The sequence below is a fragment of the Bombina bombina genome, chromosome 1 (assembly GCF_027579735.1).
Source record: "Bombina bombina isolate aBomBom1 chromosome 1, aBomBom1.pri, whole genome shotgun sequence".
Taxonomy (NCBI): Eukaryota; Metazoa; Chordata; class Amphibia; order Anura; family Bombinatoridae; genus Bombina; species Bombina bombina.
Genome location: NC_069499.1, coordinates 49,721,411 through 49,744,377, shown reverse-complemented (window position 1 = coordinate 49,744,377; position 22,967 = coordinate 49,721,411). Strand labels below are relative to the sequence as shown.

Genomic DNA, 22,967 nt, shown 5'->3' with positions numbered 1-22,967 from the left:
TCTCTCTCCCTCTCCCCCCCTCTCTTTTGCTCTCTCTCTCTCTCCCCCCTCCCTTTTGCTCTCTCTCCCCCCCTCCCTTTTGCTCTCTCTCTCCCCCCCCCTCCCTTTTGCTCTCTCTCTCCCCCACCTCCCTTATGCTCTCTCTCTCCCCCCCCTTCCTTATGCTCTCTCTCTCCCCCCCCTTCCTTTTGCTCTCTCTCTCCCCCCCCCTCCCTTTTGCTCTCCCTCTTCCCCCCCTCCCCTTTTTCTCTCTCTCTCTCCCCCCCTCCCCTTTTGCTCTCTCTCTCCCCCCCCATCTCCCTTTTGCTCTCTCTCTCTCCCCCCCCCATATCTCCCTTTTGCTCTCTCTCTCCCCCCCCCATCTCCCTTTTGCTCTCTCTCCCCCCCATATCTCCCTTTTGCTCTCTCTCCCCCCCATATCTCCCTTTTGCTCTCTCTCCCCCCCCCCCATCTCCCTTTTGCTCTCTCTACCCCCCCATCTCCCTTTTGCTCTCCCCCCCCCCCCCATCTCCCTTTTGCTCTCTCCCCCCCATCTCCCTTTTTCTCTCTCTCCCCCCCCCCATCTCCCTTTTGCTCTCTCTCCCCCCCCCCATCTCCCTTTTGCTCTCTCTCCCCCCCCCCCCCATCTCCCTTTTGCTCTCTCTCCCCCCCTCCCTTTTGCTCTCTCTCTCTCCCCCCCCCCATCTCCCTTTTGCTCTCTCTCTCCCCCCCCCATCTCCCTTTTGCTCTCTCTCTCCCCCCCCATCTCCCTTTTGCTCTCTCTCTTGCTCTCCCTCCCCCCTCTGTTTTGAGCTCTCACATCTGCACGGCCCCGCCCATGTCACACATGGACCTGCCTGTGACACGCCGGGTCCGCCCAGCCCTGTCATGCCAGGCCCCACCCACGCCCCCTCACACCTGGTCGGACCCAGATGCCAGGAGGTTAGTCTGTTGAAGGCCAGGTGTGTTTGTCCTTGCGCAGTCTCTACAGTGCATGACAGCTTCGGACAAACACACTTGGCCTTTTATATTATAGGATTGTCACATCCTGCCTGGTGTCAACAGTGGATGTTGTACCGATGAATAAAACATTTAATACCATGGCATGCTGATAACAATATAGATAAAAAGACAGAAAACTAATTAGAAATTCATTAAGTCCATTTTAATTTTTTTATATATATATGTAGCAAAAACTTGAAAAACTTGCACTCACTGGTCTTTTCAAACACCAAACATTTATTGTGACGATTCGGAGACAAAGTATCCCCTTCCTCAGACGTCTGAGGAAGGGGATACTTTGTCTCCGAAACGTCACAATAAATGTTTGGTGTTTGAAAAGACCAGTGAGTGCAAGTTTTTGCTACCATTATATACTACCCACTAGCACCCTGGCAGCTGAATCTGGAAGTGAGAGTGCTCATCTTGGCATTATATATATATGACATTATTAAGCGAATATTAACTAATCTAAAAAAATATATAAAATATGTCAATGCTTGTTGCATAATGTAACAAAATTGATTTAATGATAATTTGTGCAATTCATTTATGCTTAAAGGAATAGAAAGATCAAACATGAAATGTGCATGGCTGCATTTCAATTTGAAATAGAAGCATTTTTTTGTATCAAATATACGTTCATCAGCAAATATGCTTCTAGTAGAATCTATTACGGTTTTTCTGCAGGATACGCACATATCCTGTGAGTGCCTGTGCACGAGTATTCAAACACCAAGCTGGCGGTGGTGTGTATTACTTCTGTAGTCATACAGTCACTGCTGACTCTCTGCCAAGGTGTGGTGTTTGAATACTGGTACACAGGCCATTACAGCATATGTGCGTATGCCACTGGGAAAAAAACAGAACTTTTACTAGAAGTAGTTTTGCTAATGAAAGTATATTGCAAAAATGATTATATTTCAAATTGAAATGTACCCATGCATAATTCATTTTTGACCTTTCAATCCCTTTAAGAAACATAAATAACAAAATGTTATATTATACTGCCCCACCCAGATATACGGAAAAGAAAATAGCATTAACTGTGGCCCTCAAGCTCCTGCTAAAACCGGATTTATTCCAACTACTGAAAAAAATTGTAAAATTAAAAAAGGAACAAAAAAAGTTCTCTTTGTGGTTTCTAAAATAAAATATATATATATTTTTTAATTAAAACAAACACAAATATATTAAGGTTGCTAAAAAAACTAACTAAAATCTTTTTGTTTTGTTTTTACGCTTATGGCATTTCAATTCTCATCAATAGATGTGAGAATTGTTTTTATGCAAGAAAAAAAAAAGTTTAAATACTACTCCTGCATATACTTGACAGATGTGTTAAGCGTAATGTCCTGTTAAACTGAGTAAGAATATCCTGATTTAAACAGGACAATTTGATAAATCTGATTATTTTAGTAATGTGCGTGTCTTCTTGTACACAATAAGAAATGTGCCCAGAAAACTCACTTTCACAAAATCCCCACTTCCGGTCATTCTGGTAGTTGTAGGTGGTTGCGCACCAAAGTCGCCCGTCCTTTCTTCCATCTGATGTGCATTCCGAGTATTCCTTGTCCAAGAATAAGAAGGGGAAGTGGCAGGGCTCTCCGGCGGCAGTGCCTCCCACGGCTGTGATTACTGCATTATAAACATACGCATTACTTTATTGTCTTGTACACAATACAACAAAACCCAAGCCCAAATCTCAATGCACAAATGTACATGGACATACATGTTATTCTGTTCCTCAGGATTTAGGGCATTCTGTAAAAAGGTACAGGAACAATATATTGTGGTTTTTGCCGTTCGCTGCACCTTGATCTAAAAAGCATATTTCTTCAACACAACTTAAAGCAGGGGTCGACAAATCTCTGTTTACAATTTAGGAGCCAGTAAGAATATTTAGGAGCCAGACAGTGGTATTTGTATATAGATCTATGGAGGATAACAAATAAGAGCTACTGGCCCCCTGGATTTGCCAAGCCCTGACTTAAAAGGGATACTGTACCCAAATTATTTTATGATTCAGATAGAACATGCAATTTTGAGCAACTTTCTAGTTTACTCCTATTATCAAATTTCTTCGTTCTCTTGGTATCGTTATATGAAAAAGCAGGAATAAAAGCTTACCAGCTGGCGCCATCTTTGGTTCAGCACCTGGGTAGCGCTTCATGTCTAAATGTAGCCACCAATCAGCAAACGCTACCCAGGGTGCTGAACCGCAAATGGGCTGGCTCGTAAGCTTACATTCCTGATTTTTCAAATAAAGATATCAAGAGAACAAAGTAAAAATGATAATAGGAGTATATTAGAAAGTTGCATGCTCTGTCTGAATCATGAAAGAAAAAAAAATTGAGTTCAGTGTCCCTTTAAAAAGGGACATTCAATTGCAAATACCCTGTATTATATGCAAGCAACAGTGCACAAACAAAATGTTTGATGTGTTTAACAAAAAGTCAGGTCTACAGCAACAGGGCACTACTAGGAGCTAGCAGATGATAATGCACTACTGGGAGCTAGCTAAAAATGGTTATTTACTGGACATATCTGGTAAGCCAACGACGAGACATGTGCGTAGCCACCAAATCACCAGCAAGCACCCAGCGGGGAACTGCTGCTACTGAGCTTACCAATGTATGTTTTTAACAAAGGATACCAAGCGAATGAAGTAAAATTATGCAAGTAAGTTGAAAAGTCTAATAAAATAGAAGGCCCTATTAGAACCGTGAACATTTAATTTTGACTTGCATGTCACTTTAAAAAGATGAAATGAAACTGCACATTGCGTTATAAAGACCACAGCATTTTCAGTGTTTACATGAAACAGCGTCGTGGTCCAATGAAATGAGAAGGGAAAAGGACACACCCCCTACACCTGAAGAGGCTGCTGAGGTTGTGCCAATCAAGCATGGCAGATGGAGGTTTCACATCGGAGGAAACAAGCTGATGAAATCCTCTGTACAAGTTGCTCAACCCAAAAAGATGCGTTAACAATTAACCCAAGTTACTTTTAAGTTTTATACCAACTGCATAATCCAAGGAATTGTTTCAGGAAGCAGAATTCATTTATTTTTGATTGTAGACAATTAGAACTTTACCAAAACATAATAATAGGAACAATAAAAGGGACAGTGTACCCTAATTATTTCCCCCCTTTGAAGGGACAGTATACTGTAAATATGTTTTCCCTTAATTTATTTCCGTGTTTGTGTATATGAAATAACTGGTTTTATGCTTTGGAACCACAGCTTATTACAATGGGTTGAGCTTGCAGGTAAAATTAGATCTCATTATGTCATTACTTGCTTCCTTGTCTTATATTTGTCTGTAAACCAAAGCTCAATACTTAGGGTAAACAATAACAATAAGCAGGTAATAACAATTAAGCAGGGAAAACAGATTCTTGGGAATTAAAGGGTTAAACATTTGTGGGTAAACTGTCCCTTTAATTTGTTCCCAATGATCCATTTTACCTGCTGAAGTGTATTACATTGTTTACAAATGGCTCTTATTTTTATTTTAGCATAATAGTGTTTTTTTGCCTATGATATCCCTGCCTATACTGAAAGTTTCTATACTTAAAAAGGGACACTGAAGCCAAATTTTTTCTTTCGTGATTCAGATAGAGAATGCAATTTTAAGCAATTTTCTTCATTCTCTTGGTATCTTTATTTTAAAAGCAAGAATGTAAGTTTAGATGCCGGACCATTTTTGGTGAACAACCTGGGTTGTTCTTGCTGATTAGTGGATAAATTCATCCACCAACAAACAAGTGCTGTCCATCGTACTGAACCAAAAAATAACTTAGATGCCTTCTTTTTCAAATAAAGATAGCAAGATAAATAAGAAAAAATGATAAGAGTAAATTAGAAAGTTGCTTAAAATCGCATGCTCTATCTGAATCACAAAAGAAAAAAATTGGTTTCAGTGTCCCTTTAAGTATTGGCCTACAGAAAAGCTATGTAAACAAATCCAGCAAAAGAAATTACACTCCCAATGGGAGGGGGGATAGAAATAAGTAATACAATTTTAAATCAATTTTTTCTAAGGGGGTCGATTTATCAAAGGCTTTCGCCAGCCATTGAGCCCTAAAACTGCAGGGTCTTACAAGAGAACCTGACAACGGTGAGCTGCGGTGGACAGGGGCGCGTATGTGCGCCTCAGCTTGATAAATCGCCCCCTAAGTATTGGGCTTTGGTAAACAGAGAGAATATAAAGAAGCACAGAAAGTTATAAAATAAGGAGATCTGATATTACCGATACTTTTTTTTTAATGTCATGACAGCTTACCAAGCACAATACAGACTAATGATTTAGGATTGCTTCTTTATAATTATGAACTGTATCTCAAAAGACATTTTGAAATAATAAAGTTAGTGGCAAGTTCATATTAAGGAACAGAAGCATCTCTGCATGTTCAGCTATAAAAGTCTGTTTCTGCTGGTGGTCTGACAAAATGCAGAAGGACATTTGGCCGACGGACAGAAAGCTAAAGAATATTCCGATTTCGGCCGAGGACAGATACGTTCCAGAGTGCTCTGTTCTAATCAGAGCCTTGGGCGCCGCAACTGCCTCTGGGAACCTTACCATGGGTCCCAGGCCGCACGTTTTGTAATTCTCTGTCTGGGAAATTATCTATCAAATGTATCTATTGCATCTATTGATCTATCTAATCTATGTATCTATCTATCTAATCTATCTATCTCGTGGCCGGACTGTTATCTGACAGCCACTTGTGTTTCGGCCAAATGTCCATCGGCCAAGTGTCCGTCGGCCAAAAGTCCGGCCACGGTTTCTGCTATCAGTAAGGACGTTTGACGCTAGGCTGAACAGTCTCACTTTTCACACTATTGCATGGGGCAAAAATATATTTTTGGGCCATTAAATCTCAGTTTATTAAAGGACCAGTCAACACAGTAGATTTGCATAATCAACAAATGCAAGATAACAAGACAATGCAATAGCACTTAGTCTGAACTTCAAATGAGTAGTAGAATTTTTTTCTGACAACTTTAAAAGTTATGTCTTTTTCCACTCCCCCTGTACCATGTGACAGCCATCTGCCAATCACAAATGCATACACGTACCATGTGACAGCCATCAGCCATTCACAAATGCATACACACTTATTCTTGCACATGCTCAGTAGGAGCTGGTGACTCAAAAAGTTTAAATATAAAAAGACAGTGCACATTTACAGGGAGTGCAGAATTATTAGGCAAATGAGTATTTTGACCACATCATCCTCTTTATGCATGTTGTCTTACTCCAAGCTGTATAGGCTCGAAAGCCTACTACCAATTAAGCATATTAGGTGATGTGCATCTCTGTAATGAGAAGGGGTGTGGTCTAATGACATCAACACCCTATATCAGGTGTGCATAATTATTAGGCAACTTCCTTTCCTTTGGCAAAATGGGTCAAAAGAAGGACTTGACAGGCTCAGAAAAGTCAAAAATAGTGAGATATCTTGCAGAGGGATGCAGCACTCTTAAAATTGCAAAGCTTCTGAAGCGTGATCATCGAACAATCAAGGGTTTCATTCAAAATAGTCAACAGGGTCGCAAGAAGCGTGTGGAAAAACCAAGGCGCAAAATAACTGCCCATGAACTGAGAAAAGTCAAGCGTGCAGCTGCCAAGATGCCACCAGTTTGGCCATATTTCAGAGCTGCAACATCACTGGAGTGCAATACTCAGAGACATGGCCAAGGTAAGAAAGGCTGAAAGACGACCACCACTGAACAAGACACACAAGCTGAAACGTCAAGACTGGGCCAAGAAATATCTCAAGACTGATTTTTCTAAGGTTTTATGGACTGATGAAATGAGAGTGAGTCTTGATGGGCCAGATGGATGGGCCCATGGCTGGATTGGTAAAGGGCAGAGAGCTCCAGTCCGAATCAGACGCCAGCAAGGTGGAGGTGGAGTACTGGTTTGGGCTGGTATCATCAAAGATGAGCTTGTGGGGCCTTTTCGGGTTGAGGATGGAGTCAAGCTCAACTCCCAGTCCTACTGCCAGTTTCTGGAAGACACCTTCTTCAAGCAGTGGTACAGAAAGAAGTCTGCATCCTTCAAGAAAAACATGATTTTCATGCAGGACAATGCTCCATCACACGCGTCCAAGTACTCCACAGCGTGGCTGGCAAGAAAGGGTATAAAAGAAGAAAATCTAATGACATGGCCTCCTTGTTCACCTGATCTGAACCCCATTGAGAACCTGTGGTCCATCATCAAATGTGAGATTTACAAGGAGGGAAAACAGTACACCTCTCTGAACAGTGTCTGGGAGGCTGTGGTTGCTGCTGCACGCAATGTTGATGGTGAACAGATCAAAACACTGACAGAATCCATGGATGGCAGGCTTTTGAGTGTCCTTGCAAAGAAAGGTGGCTATATTGGTCACTGATTTGTTTTTGAATGTCAGAAATGTATATTTGTGAATGTTGAGATGTTATATTGGTTTCACTGGTAAAAATAAATAATTGAAATGGGTATATATTTGTTTTTTGTTAAGTTGCCTAATATTTATGCACAGTAATAGTCACCTGCACACACAGATATCCCCCTAAAATAGCTATAACTAAAAACAAACTAAAAACTACTTCCAAAACTTCAGATTTGATATTAATGAGTTTTTTGGGTTCATTGAGAACATGGTTGTTGTTCAATAATAAAATTAATCCTCAAAAATACAACTTGCCTAATAATTCTGCACTCCCTGTAGTTAATGGAAGTAAATTGGAAAGTTGTTTAAAATAGCATGCTCTATCTGAATAATGAAAGTTTAATTTTGATTGAGTGTCCCTTTAACTGCCCAGTACATCAGGGGTTTGTCTGAATGAGGTACAGTGATCTCTCCCAGGTAGGCTTCCAGCTGTAAAGTAGCAGCTTTTGGAGCACAGCTCTGATGTACAATAATACAAATAACAGCAATTTGTATTGGCAGAACAGAAGTGAACAATTTTTAGTTAAGTCTCCACTTCAGCTTAAAATGAAATGGGAACATGCAGTTTGAAAAAACGCCACAAGATGGCGTATGGGTAGGAATTGGAGGTATCGGTTTAAGTATCGGTGCATTTTCACGAGTACAAGTACTCATGCAAATACTTGGTATCGGCACCAATACCGATACTAGTATTGGTATCGGTGCAACCCTAATTGCAAGCAAAAATGTATTTTTTGTAGCCCAGGACACATCCCTTGAAAAGTATTGTTTAGCTTATCTCCTTTGTGGTAGCCAATTAGAGACAGAGATACATTAGCTCCTATATATTAAACAATCACTGTGCAGCATGTAGGACGATCAGGGTTCTGAGATGCCTCTCTCTCTTTAAATTACAGGGAAAGCAGGCAAAATAGAAAAATAAACTGCATTTCAAAGTTGTACTACAACATAAAATAAACCTTTTACATGGAATTCCATTTGGAGTTAGCGGTTACTGTAAACACTTTCTTTCACCTGATCATACATATACATAATTCTTATTGTTTGTTCAAAGAGATATTGTATTTAGAAAATAGGTTGTTCTACATCAATAAAAGGATTTATTATCAGGGGGAAAATATCCTTATGAATGTGTGGTCATATTAGTATATTAGTTTTGTAGAGATGATAAAAAAGAAATCAAATAATACTCTGAAAAACAGGGGCACACAATTCATTAAAGTTTATAAAGACGCTTATTTTTTAAAATACTTACCTTTGCGTTATGGTAAACGCAATGCCGATCCTCCGCTCCTGCTTTCTTTTGCAGATCAATGACGAATCCGGCTTCCTCCAATCCTTTGTGTGCCCCCTTTGCCGTCCAGTTGGTGGGGCAATGCAACGATTGGAGGAAGCCGGATTCGTCATCGATATGCGAAAGAAAGTCTGAGGTGTGGTGTTTATGTTTACCATAACACAAAAGGTAAGCCTTTTAAAAAATATGCATCATTGTAAACTTTAATGAACTAAAGTGCCCCTGTTTTATTTGATACTTGGCTTTAATTCATTAATTTTTACAATCACTTTAAAGGGATAGAAATGTCAAAAAGAAATGTGCATTTCAGTTTTAAATAGAATAATTTTTGCAATATACTTCCATTAGCAAAAATGCTCCTAATAAAAGTTATTACTGTTTTCCAGCAGCATACGGAAATATGCTGTGAGCCTGTGCACCTTTACAGAGAGTCAGCAGTAGCGTGCATGACACAAAAGAGGTCTTCACAGACACAAAACACACAACTGTCGGCACTGAGCTTGAATACTGGTGTACAGGTGGAAGTACATGGCAAAATTTATTATATTTAAAACTGAAATGCACATTTCAATGTTGACCTTTCTATCCTTTTAACAAGAGAACAGACAATTATGATGCGAATACTGAGCAAAAATGCCAAAAATTGCCTGTGTCATTTATGAACGGAAAAACCTCTTTTAAGGGGGTTAAATTGTCATGCGGTTTTTATTCTACTTTAAATAATGTAAATGCACAGGGAGCATCTTCTCATTTTCCTCTCTGGTTACCTGTTTTTTGTAGTTCTGCTTTTGGGGTATCACTCTCTGTTTTCTGGGTATCGGTTTCGGGATCATTAGCTGTCCCCATCTGATGAGAATCTGTATCTTTGCCCAATGAGCTGTCCGTGACTGCATCACTTATTTTATCAAACTCCACATCATGCGGAGAGTTAAACTCACTACTTGATTGCACTAAAGGTTCCTGAGTCTCCTCGGAAATTACGTCAGACTCATGAAAAGTGTCCTCTGGAAGAATAAGCTCAGTCTCTGAGGTTTCGTCACTGTCCTCTTGCATTAATTCAGGAACTTGCACAATATCCATCTCGGCTACATTGGGGTACTCCAATTGCTGGTCTTCCATGGGTACTGGCTGAGGAGATAAGGAAGAAAAAAAAAATAATATTAAAAACACACTGCCAGGAACGCACAAACATTTGGCATAATATTAAAATTAGAATCAGTCTTGTAAGCAGCATTTTAAAATCAGAATATAACAGCTGAATCAAATAATACTGAAGAATAGCTGTGCATTTGTTTACAGATGAAGGTTTCGTTTTCGGAGGAATTACCTATTTGAAGGTTCCTTCTGGAAACAAATTTTACACTTTTAAATAATGAACACTTTTACAAATCAACACAAGTGAGTTGATTATACCTTTAACGAAAGGAAAAACATATTTTTTTTTAAGATGTTGTTATGCTCGCTGAAAGAGTGAATCAACAAATTATCATTGGTTTGTTAAATTTCTTGGATTAGTTAAAAGCACCAATTATTATTTGTTCGCAAACAAAACCTCAGAAAGAATTAAAAAAATTGTGATCATTCATCCTCTGTAAACGAATGTACATGTTCAGTAAATATTCAAGGCCTACAATTTAACACAGAAGATTTCCTTTTTTTCTTGGAATCTGTATCAATACAAACCACAGTGGCATACGCCAAATGTCTCTGTTATAATGCCGTAGATATTTTAAGAGCAGCCTTTTTGGAGCAAGAATAAGCATCATTTCTTGCACAAAGTAACCCCAACTGCAACATGTAAATATTATTAGGTTAGACAAATAACAGAAGTGTGCACACCACAGAATGTGACAAATTGGATCAAATATAGTTTTCTGTTTTTGCGAATTTATTTTATAATACAGTTTTACTAAATACAAATGAAACAAATCCTTGGAAATATTAGAACATCTAATAAAAAAAAAAGAAAAAAAAAAGGAAAACCAACTTATAGAAAAAACCCCATAGTACTTTAATATTGTGATGAGACTCATTTCATTGTGGCATACCCGAGTATAGGCCCCTTTATCTGACACACCAGGTCATCATTTCTTTGTGATATTTCGCTGTGACACTCTCACAGTGCGATACACTTTATGTGGCACTTTCCCTGTGACGCGCTTTATTTCAGCGTTTCTCAACGCCAGTCCTCAAATGTCACTAACCAGCCAAATTGTAAGGATTTCTCTACCTGAGCACAAGAGCAGGTGCTGGCGCACCCCTTACCAATGCTCCAGGCTGAGGCAGAACTTTATTTCCCTATCTGCGTTGTGATATTGGTTTTATTTATTTTTTTACATTTAGTGAAAATTTTTCTGCAGCTCATTATGAAATAGGCTAGTGCATTTGAATCCTTCCTTAGGATCCGAATGGGTAAGTAAACGCTATTTGGCTCTTTTCAGAGCTGGATTGATTCTGGTGCAAGATCACCACGTTAAGATCTGTGCAAATCCAGATTTTAAAGTAATTCTCTTGCACAAGAATCAATCCGGCTCCAAAAGAGCACTTACTTCTGCATTCAGATCCTAACGAAGGATTGGAATCCACAAGCCTGATACCAAACATAATTTTTTTGGTTTCAGAATTCAGATAGAACATACAAAATTTAAACAACTTTCCAGCTTACGTCAATTATAAAATCTGCTTCGTTCTCTTGATATCATTTGCCGAAGGAGCAGCAATGAACTGAGAGCAAGCTAAATCGAAGTTAGCCAATCACAAGAGACAAATGTGCGCAGGTACCAACCAGCAGTGCAGGATATGCACATTTTTTTCAACAAGAAAACCAAGAATATTTTAAAATAGAAGTGAATTTAAAAAAAAGCGTCCTAAAATAACATGTTCTATAAATCATGCAAGTTTAATTTGGACTTTCCTATCCCTTTTAAAGTGAAGGTAAAGCTACCTCTCTATGAAACTGTACTAACATTTTTTGCACAAAACGAATGACTTTTATTGATCATTTCTTTTAAATATCATTCTAAAGAAAAGTTATTGCGGTTTGTACTCACTTATTTGTTGTCGGCAAATTCAACCAGTTTTTCTTTTTTTATGGGTTGATCACTTTTTTTTTTTTTTTTTTTTTAAGAGCCTATTGAAAATCTGGCCGTTAGGCGGCCGTCAATCAACGTCATCCTCCTCCCAGATGATGTGTACATGTGATTAGATTTGTTGCTTCAGCTAGAAATCAACGCGCGCTCCCGTTTCAGCATGCCTAGTAGTAGTATTATGGAAACGTATCACAGATATTCAGAATGAAGCTGTTATCTCTCTCGCATAACATAACGATAAAGATTGCCAATTCGCGCTTGCGCAGAAGACACTGAAATCGCCGTTGGTGCATGCGCTGTTTCACAGAGACTCGTGAACGCGCTTTAGGCAGATGTAGAACACTAGAAACGCAGGAAGTAGTATATGGGAGGAGTCAGACATTGCAATGGTAGGGAGAGAACAATTTTGAAATAAAATAAATATTAAAAAAAATTGAGAAAAATAAATAAATTAGCAATTACGTTAGGGTAATATTAACAAATGCATTAATGTATTGAAAATGCTTAAACGTTACCTTCACTTAAAGTTAAGCAGTTACCTTTAAAGGGACAGTTAAGTCAAATTTAATTTTTATGAGTTAGATAGGGCATGCAAATTTAAACAACTTTCATCATCAAATTTGCTTTGTTCTCTTGGTATTCTTTATTAAAAGCTAAACTTAAAAAAGCTCATATGCTAGTTTATAAGCCCATGAAGGCTTCAGTGAATTGTCACAGTTAGACACTGCTAGTTCATGTGTGCCATACAGGTAACATTGTACTCACTCCCATGGAGTTATTTATGAGTCAGCACTATTTGGCAAACGTCTGTCAAAAGAATTGAGATAAGGGAACTGTCTGCAGAGGCTTGGATACAAGGTAATAAACAGAGGTAAAAGGTGTATTAATATAACCGTGCTGGTTATGTAAAACTGGGAATGGGTAATAAAAGGGATTATCTATATTTTTAAATAATAAAAAATGTTGGTGTAGACTGTCCCTTTAAGCACCAGCTCAATTGCAATTTAAAGATTAACAAGATAATAAAGCAAATTTAAAGCTATATTATAGTGGAGAATTTGAGAGTTGCAGTGCAAATTAGCTGCTAAACATTTTACATTCAGGAGTCTCAGCAGAAAGGGTATGGTTAAATAAAAATCCCTAAGAGCCAGTCATCAACCAATGAGCTGCTGCTTTGTAGCACTGCCCCATATTTAACTGTTCTCTTTGAACAGTGCTTCGCTCTGGCTGCACTGGTAATTACGCAGCGCCTATTATTTTATAGAAGCTTAACTACTTTAAAGAAACGAAACACTTACACTTATAGCTTTAATGTTTAAACAACAAATATAACTTTGAAGAAAAAAAAAATATCCACATACTAGTCTCAAGCTAATCTTCACTTTAAATACATCATTATAACGAACATTTAATATCCCTTTAAGAAGAAATCATGTATGTTGTATTGGATTTGGCACAATGGCATCACAATGGGATTCACATAGGGAACAAGTACTTCTAGAATATCCCCTGGCTCCTAATTTTTCAGTGTATTCTATTGCAGGGCTTGACAAATTTGTTCAAAATTTAGGAGCCATGGACACTGCAGTCTCTTAAAGGAATAGTCAAGTCAAAATTAAAAACTTTCATGATTCAGATAGAGCAGGCAATTTTAAGCAACTTTCTAATTTACTCCTATTGTCAATTTGTCTTCGTTTTCTTGGTATCTTTATTTGAAAAAGCTGGAATGGAAGCTTATATGCCGAACCATTTTTGGTTCATCACCTGGGTAGCGCTTGCTTATTGTTGTCTAAATGTAGCCATACAATCAGAAAGTGCTACCCAGGTGCTGAACCAAAATTGGTCTGGCTCCTAAGCTTACTTTCTAGCTTTTTAAATAAAGCTACCAAGAGAACAAAGACAAATTGACAATAGAAGTAAATTATAAAGTTGCTTAAAATTGCAAGAGCTATCTGAATAAAAGTTTATTTTTGACTAGACTATTCCTTTAACCCCCCCATCTGTTCGCAATGTTAATTACAGCTCGTGTTGTCATCACAGGTGAAACCAAGTGACATTAACTCCCCCACCTGTGTTGTGTCATTGGTAAAGAGGTTTCACGGAGGGCTTGGCCAAAGTTGGATTTGTATTTCACAGTTGCAAGGCCTAGATTCAGCTGCACATGGCTAGACTTTAGGTGTTGCTGGCAGGGGGAGTGGGGTGCATCCAAGGGTGTCTTAGGGCTTTTATTTCATATTCAATTTACAAAGAAAATTATGCAATCAAATAAGTTCGCTTCCTGTAAACTTAAATTATTATGGCAAAACTCAATGACACACTCACCTGGGCCTCTTCATTATCACCATCTAGAAAACAGAAGATCACATAACTATTAGCAAATGGACAGTATTGCAGATTCCAAATAGGCTCTAACATTTAGGGATTTCACACACTTTAATTGGTCCTATGTGGTTAAACTATTTACAATTTTTTTTTTTTTTAAATAATTTCCTCTGGAAAATGGGCTATATTCTACAAGAACCCCGCCCCCCCCCCCCCCCCCCCAGATTATTTAGATTCACTGTAATGGTCAATTCTGCAAAAAATGAGCAAGACTGAGTGATGTGGTGGGGTTGGGGGGTTGAGTAGAACCAAAAGCACTAAGCTGGAAGGGGGTGACAAAGGCACCGGGAAAGAACAGCCAGGCACTACCAGCACAGAGTGGCGGGGGAGGACAGACAGGCACTGCCAGCACAGAGTGGCGGGGGAGGACAGACAGGCACTGCCAGCACAGAGTGGCGGGGGAGGACAGACAGGCACTGCCAGCACAGAGTGGCGGGGGAGGACAGACAGGCACTTTCATGATTCAGATAGATTCCAATTTACTACTGATGCTTTGTTCTCTTTGTATCTTTTATTGAAGAGTAAAACTAGGTAGGCTTATAAAAGCTCAGTAGTGTGCACTGGACTTAAATACTCTATGGAAGCAGTGTTGTGCAACATTATTTGTAGTTTTGTTATACAATAGACACCGCAAGCATAGTGTGGCGGGAACAGACAGGCACTGCCAACACAGAGTGGTGGGACAGAGACAGGCACTGCCAGTCCTGAGTGGTGGGGGGGACAGAGTGGCACTGCCAGTCATGAATGATGGGGGAATGGACAGGCACTGCTGACCCGAGAAGTGGGTTAGGGGGGACAGACAGGCATTGCTGCCCTAAGCAGTGGAGGTGGGGCGCAGATAAGCACTGCTGCCCTGAGTAGTGGTGGCAGGCAGGCACTACCAGCACTGAAATGGGGAAAAGACAGGTATTGACAAGACTGAAAACTTAGAGAAAGGCAAGTTATTTGAGGGGACACACAGGCACTGCAAGAGAGGGAGCAGACAGGCATTGACATGAATGAGAAAGGTAAGAGAGGCACTAAATTGATTGTAGGGGCACGCATGCACTGACAGGACCGAGTAGGGTGACAGAGGAGCTGACAGGACCGAGTGGGGTGACAGAGGAGCTGACAGGACCGAGTGGGGTGACAGAGGAGCTGACAGGACCGAGTGGGGTGACAGAGGAGCTGACAGGACCCAGTGGGGTGACAGAGGAGCTGACAGGACCCAGTGGGGTGACAGAGGAGCTGACAGGACCCAGTGGGGTGACAGAGGAGCTGACAGGACCCAGTGGGGTGACAGAGGAGCTGACAGGACCCAGTGGGGTGACAGAGGAGCTGACAGGACCCAGTGGGGTGACAGAGGAGCTGACAGGACCCAGTGGGGTGACAGAGGAGCTGACAGGACCCAGTGGGGTGACAGAGGAGCTGACAGGACCCAGTGGGGTGACAGAGGAGCTGACAGGACCCAGTGGGGTGACAGAGGAGCTGACAGGACCCAGTGGGGTGACAGAGGAGCTGACAGGACCCAGTGGGGTGACAGAGGAGCTGACAGGACCCAGTGGGGTGACAGAGGAGCTGACAGGACCCAGTGGGGTGACAGAGGAGCTGACAGGACCCAGTGGGGTGACAGAGGATCTGACAGGACCGAGTGGGGTGACAGAGGAGCTGACAGGACCGAGTGGGGTGACAGAGGAGCTGACAGGACCGAGTGGGGTGACAGAGGAGCTGACAGGACCCAGTGGGGTGACAGAGGAGCTGACAGGACCGAGTGGGGTGACAGAGGCGCTGACGGGACTGGGTTTTAGAGAGTCAGTAAGAGGAACACCTAGAGTCACTCACTATCAGACTAGGTCTATGACAGCCGGTGAGTTACACACTTACCGTCTGCAGCCTCGACTCTGGGAATCCAGAACACAGCAACAAGGACACCACAATAACACCCGAGGAGCAATAGAGCCCTCAAGGCTCGGACTCCCATCTTCCCACGACCCCAAACCAGAACGATTCACTCTGACAACCCCAGGGCCAGACAACGGCCTAAACCATCTCCATTAGCCAGCCGCGCACCGACGAGCAAGCCAATCAGATTAAGCTTCTCATCCACCTGGCCCAATCACAACATGAGGTCTGCTTCATAGCCAATCAGACTAGAGGGGTATGATTCCGGGTGCGAACACTTGTCAGTAGCGCTTCATTACATGGCCTTCCGTGATTGGTTGGTAAGGTTATCATAGTAAACAAACTACATTACCCAATGCGCCTTTTTGGTTTACTTTTACTGTAAGGCTTCATGGGAAATGTAGTTGTTTTACTCATCAACCTTTAATAGATAGATCAGTTACGTAAGTGTACAATTGCTGACTATTATATATATTGTGGGACAGGAATTCGATGCAGTGAGTTTTTTTCTACACGATATTATTTTCACTAATGCGTTTTATTATCTTCCAGCACACTACAAATCAAAATGGAAACTTTCTTGCGAGCACGTTTACATACCCTGCATATCCACTACTCACTATGTGCTGTTTTATGTCATTTCTTCTCATGCACAACCACTAAGGTGCTTTACACATTGCTCAAGGGCACGGATTCCCCTCATTTTGTGTATGTGACATTAAAGGGACACTCAAGTCAAAATTAAACTTTCATGATTCAGATAGAGCAGTAATTTTAAACAACTTTCCAATTTACTTCCATTAACAAAATGTGCACAGTCTTTTTGTATTTACACTTTTTGAGTCACCAGCTGCTACTGAGCATGTGCAAGAATTCACAGAACATACGTATATGCATTTGTGATTGGCTGTTGGCTGTCACATGATACAGGGGAAGTAGAAATAGACATACTTTTGACATTTTTCAGAAATAAAACCTACTGCTACTCATTTGAAGTTCAGACTAAGGGGTAGATTTATTAAATGTAGGACAACGGATCATGTCTGCCGGACATCCCTAAATGCCGACAGTTATCGGCATTCAAGATTGCACAAGCATTTCAAGTGAAATGCTTGTGCAATGCTGCTCCCTGCACATTCGCGGCTAATTGGCGCAAACAGGGGGTGTCAATCATCCCGATCGTATATGATCGGTATGTCTTAGACCGCTGCTTCTTAAAGTGAAGGTAAAGTTTTTTCATTAAAAATGGATATGTATAATCCTTTTACAATCTCCAATGCAGTCGCTATGGTTTTTTTTAAATAAACTTATTTTTGACCGTATTTATCTACCTACATTTTTCTTATCGTAGCCATCAGAATCTCCTCCCATACAGCATTTCCGGGTTTCTGATACTTTGACGTATAGAGCGGTCCCACCCGCTCTATACGTGTAAACTAAGCTCGTGCACATCGAGCGTCTAATAACCGCGCATGCGCATTCTAAATTCTCTGTCACCATTGCGCATGCGTTAATCGTTAATGGACGCGCTCGCATTGCAAGTAGACAATACAAATAGTTGAGCATGCGCATAATTAACCATCCCCTGATGACGTCAATTGACGGCCGCCTAACGGCCAAAGAATCAATTGGCTATCTAAACAACGTGATCGTTGTTTAGAAAAAAAAAAAAAAAAACGGGTTGATTTTAGGATAGCAGAATCGGAGCAGATTATAAAAGATATGTAAGGTAATATTGAAAGATCGAAGTATTGATGAATGAACATGCTATTTATTTTGCATGATATATTCATTTATTTGTAGCAGACCCATTAACTTTACCTTCACTTTAACTTTTGTTTCTGGCAAACCTGAAGGCACACGCAGAAACAGCTGCATTCACAGCTTAATAAATTGGCCCCTAAGTGCTATTGCATTGTCTTTTTATCATGCATTTCTTGATTATGCAAATCTACTGTATTTACTGGTACTTTAAAGGGATATGAAATTAAAAATAAAACTTGCAGGATTCCTATAGAACATGCAATTTTAAGACACTTTTAAATTCACTTCTATTTTCAAATGTGCTTTGTTCTTGTTAGGTGTTGTTTTCAGGAGGGGGGTGTCAGTTCAGAACTGGGCATCGGGCACACTGTACCTGCTGGAAATTAGTACTTATCTGTTCAGGATATCCAGGAGAATAGATTTCAGACCACGCAGCTATGATCCCAAAAACTATTCTGTTTATTGCAAGTTGTAAGGCACTTTTTATAGCCAAGAGTTACAGCATATCGGGTTAACAAGTGAAGTATTCATAATTACATCATCTCATATTATTTCTGCAAGAACAAAGAAACTCATTTAAAATATAATTGGAAGAAAAGGAGTGTTAGGGAGTCATTTCTACAGAAATACCTAACTTCAGATAACAGTAACTGGGCCTCATAGCCCACCACAAATCAAGGCCGTTTGACATCTTGTAGAGATAACAATGCATCCAAGCACATCGTCAGGGTCATTCTCAGGGCTATTCTATCTATGCAAGTCTCCCTAACATCAGCATATTTCTCACTACATAATAAACCACTATAATAAAAGATTCATTAGACAAGATGGATTCCTAAGACAAAATGGCAGCGAAGAACAAGATGGCGCTAGTCATGCTAACAATTCCTAACATACCACCCTTTTATTCTAACAGAATAACATAAAAATAGACAGGCGCAGAAAATTAGTAAAGCCTTTAACAACAGTATAAGCTTAATACTACTGTAACATGACTCTATGTGAGAATAGGGCACAATTTGTCACTGCACATAGGTGCGGCCTCTCCAATACTTTCCGTTCACCTCCCAGCATCCCCAAAACTACCGGTCTATCTGCACAAAGACCCAACCAGCCCCCCATCTACCCCCAAACAACGCTGCATCTTTTATTTCTCCACCTGCATTGCTAGCACCCCCCCAATATGTCCAACAGTTCTTTCTCCACAGTAAAGCATGACATGGTAACAGCACAACTGTCTCTAGGTGGCCTCTGATCACTTTAAGAACAGTCTTTGTCCTCTTAGAGCGCTCCACCTTCCTCAGACACTTTGCTTTAATACAGTTCATTTGCAGTAGGGGTGCTTATCCAGTGTACTTCCGCAGGGAGATACTGGAAATCTGATGGTTTGTTCATGGGGTAGACAAGGCAGCCAGTGCAAGCATACACTCGAGTCAGAAGGAGTCTACGAAGGAAACAGAAACAATACAAGATGAGTACACATCCTAATACAATCACAATTATGTCCAAATAAAACTTCTTTCATCTTTTTTTTGTAAGCATCATAATTCCTTTAGCTTAACTCATCCTATGTCATTTTAAACCAAGAAAAAACATTGTTGATATATAATACAAACTAAATACATTTTCTATGTATGATTAATATAAACTTTTAGCTGAGACATGTCCTCATTATGTTCTATAGGGTGCAGGGTCTACAATATTCTGATATATTGCAGCATTTTCTTTAAACTATACAGGTGCAAACATATTCTGTATACTCAGTGGGCCATTCAATAGGTTTACAATACTGCAAGGTTTAGAGTGACGCTTATCTAAAGGGTTACTTTGTTTTAGTACATAATCTACAATGTGCACTAATACCAATAAGGCATGCTTTTCTGCAGACAAAACTATATGACTTCTTATAACTAATATGATCATTGACCCTGTAACTGCATAACAGGTCCTCAATATCAACCGGCAAGGCACAGTCCAGAGAAGGATAGTCTTTATGTTCTGACGACACACATCAGAGGAAACAGTCATGGATTACCCAGAGTCCAGTTCTGGGGCTGGTACCAGCATGCAAAGCAAAGAATGGATCCAAAGATTGTTCAGCACCTTTTACTGCAGTATGGAGGTTAAAACAATTTTGACAAAAGGTCTTTTATCTTCATTTTTTCTCTTTAAAAGGTTTACTTGCATTCAATCTTCAATCTTTTGAAGAGTACACTTATGGAATTTTATCTGTACAGATTTTACCTAAATATGGAAACTCAAAAATAATTCAGTTAGTGTCTTTAATCTCTGGATACAGCTGCATGATCTCATCCTGCAAATACAAATATTGTGTTAAGAACAAAATAGAAAAATAAAAACATTTTAGGTTCACTTTCTTACTTAAAATACTTAAAATAATAATCACCTAACTCACAATAAGATACTCATCAATATTCATCAATATTTCCCCCTTGTTTGCGTGAAACATCCCATGTGGCACGCAAACACAATATAACACAAAACTAAAAGACAAATCATGCACTCCACTCATGCATGCAGAATACAATTCTCAATAGCAAGCCACATCAAATACACCTCACTATTCAATATGCCATTCATACAGCACGCTTCCACACGCAGTCACAAAAGAGAAAAACATAACAATCTCTTAGAAAACAGTTAAAACCACTTGTCCATTCCACAAAACAAAACATTAACAGCCGACACAAACTTTAAACAATCACAATTAACCTGAAATTCAACACATATACTGACATTCACTGAAACACAGCACTCGCAAAACACTACAAATAATTAAAATCCTAAAAGAACCATCTATACCCTGGTTTGCAAATTCTACTATGCACAATACTATAAGATCATACTAATGATGCAATCACAGCAGATGCTCAATAAACTCCAGTTGCATATTTACAAATAAAATCCCTAACCATAAATTTACAAAAGAACACACAAACACCTAAGTATTCTATTTTAGGAATGATTAGATAATAATGATACAGCCACTGTTCTATATAGCTCCTGCTCACATGCACCATGCAAATCCACTGTTAAAGGGACATTCTAGTATAAATTAAACTTTCATTATTCAGATAGGACTTTTAAGTTTAATCAACTTTCCAATTTACTTTTATCATCAAATTTGCTTTTTTTCTCTTGGTATTCTTAGTTTAAACCAGACATCCCAAACTTGGCCCTCCAGAGGTTTTGGAACTTTATTTCCCATGATGCTCAGCCAGCTGATATGCTGGCTGAGGATCATGGGAAATGTAGTTCCTAAACCTCTGGAGGGCCAAGTTTGGGGATGTCTGGTTTAAACTAAACATAGGTAGGCTCATATGCTAATTTCTAAGCCTTTGAGGGCTGCCTCTTATCACAGTCTTTTTAAATCTCTTTTCAATACAAGGAGACAAAGTACACGTGGGCCACACAGACAACACTGTGCTCAGGCACAGGGGGTCATCCAAGATCCAGCACAAAACAATGCTAAACTCAAGACAATAAACAGTCACAGTCATGTGACCAGGGGGCTGGAAGAAGGCCCCTAGACACAAGGCAACTACAGAGGCAAAAAGTATATTAATATAACTGTGTTGGTTATGCAAAACTGGGGAATGGGTAATAAAGGGATTATCTATCTTTAAAACAATAACAATTATATGATAGACTGTCCCTTTAAATAAATCAGGTGTGGCACAAATAATTTGTGAAAAGCTGCTAGAATCCAGTCTATACTTTTACATAACCAAAATTTTAATAACACAATTATTTAATTTAACTTTGTTTATAATTTGATATTCACCATTCTGCAGCTCTCTAGCCAAATGTAACAAATGTATATAACAAAAAAACATAATTTATGTAAGAACTTACCTGATAAATTCATTTCTTTCATATTAGCAAGAGTCCATGAGCTAGTGACGTATGGGATATACATTCCTACCAGGAGGGGCAAAGTTTCCCAAACCTTAAAATGCCTATAAATACACCCCTCACCACACCCACAATTCAGTTTAACGAATAGCCAAGAAGTGGGGTGATAAGAAAAAAGTGCGAAAGCATATAAAATAAGGAATTGGAATAATTGTGCTTTATAAAAAAAAATCAAAACCACCACAAAAAAGGGCGGGCCTCATGGACTCTTGCTAATATGAAAGAAATGAATTTATCAGGTAAGTTCTTACATAAATTATGTTTTCTTTCATGTAATTAGCAAGAGTCCATGAGCTAGTGACGTATGGGATAATGATTACCCAAGATGTGGATCTTTCCACGCAAGAGTCACTAGAGAGGGAGGGATAAAATAAAGACAGCCAATTCCTGCTGAAAATAATCCACACCCAGAATAAAATTTTAATGAAAAAACATAAGCAGAAGATTCAAACTGAAAACACTGCCTGAAGTACGTTTCTACCAAAAACTGCTTCAAAAGAAGAAAACACATCAAAATGGTAGAATTTATGCAAAGAGGACCAAGTTGCTGCTTTGCAAATCTGATCAACCGAAGCTTCATTCCTAAACGCCCAGGAAGTAGAACTGACCTAGTAGAATGAGCTGTAATCCTTTGAGGCGGAGTGTTACCCGACTCAACATAGGCATGATGAAATAAAGATTTCAACCAAGATGCCAAAGAAATGGCAGAAGCTTTCTGGCCTTTTCTAGAACCGGAAAAGATGACAAATAGACTAGAAGTCTTTCGGAAAGACTTAGTAGCTTCAACATAATATTACAAAGCTCTAACAGCATCCAAAGAATGCAATGATTTCTCCTTAGAATTCATAGGATCAGGACATAATGAAGGAACCACAATTTCTCTACTAATGTTGTTAGATTCACAACCTTAGGTAAAAAATTCAAAAGAAGTTCGCAGCACCGCCTTATCCTGATGCAAAATCAGAAAAGGAGACTCACAAAAAAGAGTAGATAATTCAGAGACTCTTCTGGCAGAAGAGATGGCCAAAAGAAACAAAACTTTCCAAGAAAGTAATATAACGACCAAAGAATGCATGGGTTCAAAAGGAGGAGCTTGAAGAGCCCCCAGAACCAAATTCAAACTCCAAGGAGGAGAAATTGACTTAAAGACAGGTTTTATACGAACCAAAGGTTGTACAAAACAATAAATATCAGGAAG

General features: G+C 39.7%; 1 protein-coding gene and 1 long non-coding RNA gene across 2 annotated transcripts in view; one reads left to right on the top strand and one right to left on the bottom strand.

Moving 5' to 3' along the window:
* The window catches only part of SEL1L (SEL1L adaptor subunit of ERAD E3 ubiquitin ligase), a 63,740-nt gene extending 47,480 nt beyond the window's left edge, over nt 1–16,260 (bottom strand). Inside the window, exons 1-4 of the mRNA XM_053697344.1 lie at nt 16,052–16,260; nt 14,129–14,151; nt 9,485–9,845; nt 2,449–2,616 (exon numbers count right to left, since the gene is read on the bottom strand). Of these exons, the coding sequence (XP_053553319.1) occupies nt 2,449–2,616; nt 9,485–9,845; nt 14,129–14,151; nt 16,052–16,148 (649 nt within the window). The 5' untranslated portion in view covers nt 16,149–16,260. The remainder of the gene's footprint in view (nt 1–2,448; nt 2,617–9,484; nt 9,846–14,128; nt 14,152–16,051) is intronic.
* Nucleotides 16,261–16,507: 247 nt separating this feature from the next.
* Nucleotides 16,508–20,101, top strand: LOC128636181 (uncharacterized). The gene is made up of 2 exons (XR_008398682.1): nt 16,508–16,566; nt 19,779–20,101. It is a non-coding gene; the product is annotated as an uncharacterized LOC128636181 (long non-coding RNA).
* Nucleotides 20,102–22,967: the final 2,866 nt, after the last annotated feature.